This window comes from Humulus lupulus, chromosome 7, assembly GCF_963169125.1.
Source record: "Humulus lupulus chromosome 7, drHumLupu1.1, whole genome shotgun sequence".
Lineage (NCBI taxonomy): Eukaryota > Viridiplantae > Streptophyta > Magnoliopsida > Rosales > Cannabaceae > Humulus > Humulus lupulus.
The window spans coordinates 36,049,201-36,055,711 of record NC_084799.1 but is presented as its reverse complement, the minus strand read 5'-3'; the positions used below and the strand labels follow the sequence as shown (position 1 = coordinate 36,055,711).

The window sequence follows — 6,511 nt, the reverse complement described above, 5'->3', positions numbered from 1 at the left end:
AAAGACGGAAATGGCAACTGACGAAATGAATGATACCAACCAATTTTCTAAGTATGATTTAAACGAAAACCTATTGTTGTTGAGTAGAGATGGCATGGTTGGGCATGTTTTTCAATCACTGCACATGGCTGAAGAATTCATTCATGAATATGCAAGATTCATTGGGTTCAGCCTACGTAAAAGTATCATGCAAAAAAATACTACAGGTGATGTACGTCAACGTCAGTGGGTATGCTCCCGCGAGGGCTGGCGATCTGAAATGCATGTGGGAAGGCTTGATAGAACTAGGGAGCCTAAGCCAATTAGTCGAGTGGGATGCAAGGTTTGCTTTCGAGTGAACTTGGTGAAGGGTAGTACGCATTGGATATGCAAATAATTCATCCCAATTCATTCTCACAACATTGTAGCAGACAACCATAAACAATTCCTTCGGTCCAATCGGATAATGACACAAGGAACCTTGACGACTGCACAAATAATGAAGGAGTCAGGCATAAGAACTTGCCACATCATGTCATACATGGCAAAGAAAATGGGTGGTTATGAGAAGATTCCATTCACACCAAAGGATCTTTACAATCGAATATCCCATGCTTCAAAAGTTGAGTTTATCGGTTCCAATGCAGGGCGGGCAATCAGATATTTAGAGCATAAATCTGATGAAGACCCTGGTTTTTTTGGACAGTTTTCGTACAATGAGGATAATCGTCTTCTTAATCTATTTTGGGCAGATGGGAGATGTAGATCAGACTATGAAACATATGGCCATGCAGTAGCTTTTGATTCGACGTACAAGACTAATAGTTATGGGAAGCCGCTGCTGATATGGATAGGAATTAATAACCACTATACCACATGCATTTTGGGCTTTGCCATTCTTGACAATGAGTCTGCCAGCAGCTACAAGTGGGCGACAAGGGCTTTCCTGGAATGCATGGGAGGTGTTCTACCGAAAATAGTAGTGACAGATGGAGACGAAGCTATTGCTAACACGCTACAGGAGTTGATGCCTGATGTACCCCACCGATTGTGTTATTGGCATTTACACAACAAAGCTGTTTTAAAAGTGAAAGATCCATCTTTTGCAAGTAGGTTTACCAAATTGGTATTCCGGTACTACACAAAGGACGAGTTTGAAGATAAATGGTGCGAGTTAGTGAAAGATTTTGGGATACAAGGCACTGAATATGCTGCAAAGCTTTATGCAGACAAGGAGAAGTGGGCTGAAACATTTCTGAGAGGGAATTTCTTCTGTGGAATGACAACTACTCAACGAAGTGAAGGTATTAATGCGGTGTTGAAGAAAAAAGTGAATCAAAAGTTGAAGTTGTACGAGTTCGTCAGGGGGGTCAACATGACCTTATCTTTAATTAGACAACGTGAAGCAAAGGATGAGTACATTACACTTCACACTAGTCCCCAGCTCGGGAAGACAAATTTGCCACAGATAGAAGATGAATTAGCAAATCTTTACACATAGAACATGTTTTACAAGGTACGACACCAGATGTAGAAAGAAGGTAGGTACATGGTGAAAACCCTATTGGAGGAAGAGGATGCAATCATTTTGAAGCTTCACAAGTATGTTGCTGAACAAGTGAAGAGGCATGTATATGTAACACCGGAGCGTGATCTCTTTGTTTGTGAATGCCAATATTTTTTGTCATATGGGATACCATGCCGGCATATATTTTCTTCAATAAAACGACTACGCATTACTTCAATGCCTCGAGCACTAATACTATCTCAGTGGATGGTTGAGACTAAACAGACTCACAATTTTCCAATTGGCAATATGGACGCTACCTTAGACAAACGAGAGGTGGAGAGTGCAAGATTTGGTGCAATTAGTAGCCAGTTGGGTGAACTTGCGTATCTTGGATCGAGGAATCAGTCAACATACCATATTGCAAAAAGTGAGATTGACAGATTATGCGGTAAGCTTAAAGCAGTTGTGGACATGGGAGACAAGGAGATTAGCCATAACCTGCCTCTACACAGGGAGTTTCAATTCCCAGTGTTGGATCCATACTTCACAAAAAGTAAGGGTACAACAAAGGTACCTGGCTCGAAAAAAGGTACTCGCCGCAAGTGTAGTATCTGCCAGAAAAGTGGACATAACAAGTTGACTTTCCCGATAAAATGGAAGAAGGATCACCGAATTGGAGAGTCAGATGAATATGAAGATGCAGAAGAAGATGACCAATGCTATGGAATGGGATTGAATGATGAATGGGCTGGGCAAAACTCAATGGACTACACAAAACATGAGAATGAGACAGAAAATGATGTTGTTGACGATTTAGGCAGTGAACTACAGAATGATAAAGTGAATAAAGTGGGAACACAAGTTGAGGAGGGAAACAATTGGTGGAAAAGTCCTTTCTGATTTCGTTATGATATTTTGTCTGGAGCTTTATTAAGTACTCTTCTATCTCATTTGGTTGCCAATTAAGTTATGAAAAAATGGCAAAGTTTAATGACACGACTAGTTCATTTCTCGAATCTTGTCTTGGATTGTCATCATGTACGAGGGAATGCTTGTAATTGCACTTACTCTGAATCGGGAGTAATGCCATTAATTTATAAATTTAAATTTACGCAAAAATGGTCATTAGTGTATAAAAGCTTTGCTCGAATATCATTGCATCACATTCATTAATTGCGCGTGCCTCTGGCTTGTGGAGTGGCATCACTCTTTGTTTGTGGTCATTGTTAATGGGTTCCATCCATACTTGTTATTATATACATGGTTGTTCTGTTTGAATGTTCTATATGATGTAAGATACAAGTTTCAGATGAATAAATCGTTATGGTACTTTCTGCGTTGGTTTTTCAGGTCACAACACATGTTATATCTGAGAATGAGTTATATATATCTTGTACAATGAAAACAATATTCTCTGTTACTTATGGGAAGGCTCAATAATTATAATTTTCATATGCTATGTCTCAGCACAATCTATAAAATTGCTTTGCTCCTATTTTGTACCTTTAATGGTATGTAGAACAACTATAGTTTCCACCAAAATAATAAAAAACCTACATTATTTTGAAGCGTTACCTTCATATAGTTGCAGGTGTTATAAGGCAACTCCAACTAGTAATTAAAGTGGGACATCATATACCAAAATTTTCAGAACAACCACCACTGCTGTACAAACAGCCACTGCTATGCTATACCATGATTCTTGTCTTCAGTATAAAAACTTGAAATAGGACAGGGTGGTGTTTATAAATGTTTATTCTTAATTAAAGTGGGACAAATATATGAAGCTCTATAATAGAAAATGCTTAATATGCCATGGTAGTTTTTATAATATATTTTATTTGTCTTCAATATATGCAAGTAGGGGCTAATTCATCATTGTTCATTTTAATAATACATCACACCACACCTATATACAAAGAATTCATCACCCCCACACAATAAACACCCTGACATTCACATATAGAAAGGGGCAACAAGATCAAATTAGAAGTATATCACAATACATAAATTAGCTCAAAAGGATATGCGGAGCACCCATGACAATAGACCCACACCCCATTAAACATATTTTTCATGAAACACCTCACTCACAATTACTAATCATCAAACCTTTTTCCCTACACATGGAGTGGAATTCGTCTTTGTCCTCGCTGAAGCGATTATTTGATCCCTAACTTTGTTGTGTACTGATGTCACTAAACCAACAGCGACACGAGCCCTTTCATCATCCGAGTTATACTTTAACAAAAATTGTGAATTATGAAATAAATAAAAAAAAACAAATTTCCATTACTTAATATAAACATTATTCAACTACTAAGAAACTCAATAGTTTTAAAAATTAATACAGTACAACATAAAAACTTACACCCTTCGGTTTGAAGTCAGAAGGGTTGCGTTGTGCCATCCAATTTATAACATGAATACCACAGTCATATCCATTTGATTGTTGGACAACTTCATTATTAGTGAAAGCCTTGAAACATGTGAATGACTTCACAGGTCCCTTCCACCGTGATAACTCATCTCGGAGAACTAAATCAAGCTGTTGCAACTACAGTGTGGACAAAACAAGATAACATCAACTGTAATGATAGTCAAATACTACACCTTTAGTTTAGAAATAGAAAACCTTCTCTAGTTAATTAATAACCCACCTCAGTTTTACTCCCAACAATGAAAAAGGTTAAAACATCCCCAAAATATTTAAAAACTCACCACCACTGGAACAAGAGATTGTGATAATGATTCTTTGCGCCCTAGCAGCATCGAATCACATAATTCGACAACCCCATTACCTACATGAACTATAAAGAGAACCCAGTGTTGCATCTCCTCGTTGTGAACTGGAATCTTAATCTGCAAAATAATAAAATTTTCAACTAATAAAATAAACCCAAAAGTACAAAAAAATTCTACACATAAATATACCTTCCCACATAAATTCAAATCTCCAATAAATAGTTTACAAGCTGAATCAGATCGACCACTTTGAGGAAACAAGTTCTGAATACTAATTCCAGTACACTGTCACTCAAAAATATTCACAATTAATTCCATATCTCTTATATTGAGTTGAATTTTGCTACAGGAACAATACTCACCGTCATTCTAGTATTCAAATACCATGACGAACGACTCTCTGTTGAAACTTGCTGCTCCCTACGTGTGTTCATCTCACATACTACATTCAACACCTGTGGTCAAAACAAGAAAAAAACATTGGAAACCTACCCTTACCGTCCATGAATATTAGTTTAGATGGGGAAATATATATAAAGTGAATACTTCTAAGTACACAGTCCAACATTATCAGTCCATACCTCTCCATTAATAAAAACCCCAGGACACAATGTTCGAACCAAACCACGCGTGAGATGATTAAACCACGTGTCTACCAGTGTCTCACTGTGCCACAATTATAAAACAAATTTATAATAATATTGGGTATCGGATAGAAATTTTTTATTGTTAACTAATGGAAAAAAATATACTTACTCATGATTCAAACTATCATCAAATATGTATTCTATTAATTTTCCTGTATCATCGTCCATTATGGGGGTGCGAATTTTAAAGGGCCCTATGCTTTGGCTCTGCCCAGTTGTAACATTAGAAACATAAACTCCACGTGGAGTTGTCTGTGATTTAGTCTTCACCTGATTAAATAAACTAGTAAATTATAAAACAAGGTACAATAACAAATAAATATAAAACGTACTCAATTACACATTTACCGTTTTTTTCCTCCGATCAACAGGCCCACAAATGCTACTAGACACTGACTGGCTTCCTACTTTTACATTCGACAACTTTGAACATTTTTGGTTAATCGTACAAACTCTAGGCTTCTACAATCTCAAAATTAACAACCAATTAGGTTCAACAAGTAAAATAAAAAATACCAAAAATACCAAAAAAATAATAATAATCAACTTTTAACCTACCAAAAGATATCATTACTTACTTTCATCGACATTTCACGCTGCAATAATGTTTCTCCAAAATGGGATGAAATCCTGAAAACAGTATCATCAAAGTTCTCGAAGTTTCCCCCCAAACATTTATCCTCTCCATTACCAACACATGTCTTCCTTTTGCATTCTATATTAGTTGAGCTATCATCTAACCCCTGAATATCTCCTACACACTTATTCAACTCACCGTTACTTAAATCGTCCATTTTGCTTTCAACCCCACTACATTTAACGACACCATCTTTCTCTCTATCAAAATCATTTGCTTTGTCTTTACCTAAAGGATTTACAAAAGCAACATCTTCCTTCCTCCCAATTAATTTTTCAACCATTTTACGCTCAAAGATTTTCGCCTCACTATGTCTATGTTTCCCATGTTCAGTTATTGCACGTAATTCATCTTTAATTACTCTCAAATCATCTTTCAACCCAGCATAATCATTACGCAGCCTCTGTATTGATTCCATTATAGAATTCAGCAATAAAACTTCCATCCTAAATCACCAGATCAACAGTAAGATAAAATGGGGAAATATATTAACAACCATACAATAATCATTTTACTACAAATTTCATTCCTTCTAGAAAAAAAAAACATGACAAAAACACAAATATTTTTCCTCTAGCTAATAGTACAGAATAAGCAACATTAACAAAAAATATTAACAAAAAAACTGATCTCAATAAAATTAACAAAACTAAATACTATTGCAACTTTCAATACTACTGAAGTTATATATAGCTAGCCTAAGCCAACTCACACCATTTTGGAAAGAAGAAACTCTCATAATCATTCTTTTAATCATGAAGGGGGTATGAGTTTATTTATGTACAAAACATATATATATCATGTTAATCCCAGACGAAAAGCACACCTCTAAAGTGGTCCAAGTGCAGCTCTAAACACTGTATACACATGATTTTATCTTTCTCATTAATACCCATATTGAAAAGTTTTATATATATATGTATGTATGCAGGATGTGTTATGGGTTAAATGGGTTTATGGTGTTTATCTAAAGGGTGTTTCAATATGGGAGTA

The 6,511-nt window shown here is 36.0% G+C and overlaps 1 protein-coding gene across 1 annotated transcript; it reads left to right on the top strand.

Moving 5' to 3' along the window:
- The first annotated feature begins 445 nt into the window (after positions 1–445).
- On the top strand, positions 446–1,480 carry LOC133791585 (protein FAR-RED IMPAIRED RESPONSE 1-like). The gene has a single exon (XM_062229508.1). The coding sequence runs from the start codon at positions 446–448 to the stop codon at positions 1,478–1,480; it is 1,035 nt and encodes a 344-aa protein (XP_062085492.1).
- Positions 1,481–6,511: the final 5,031 nt, after the last annotated feature.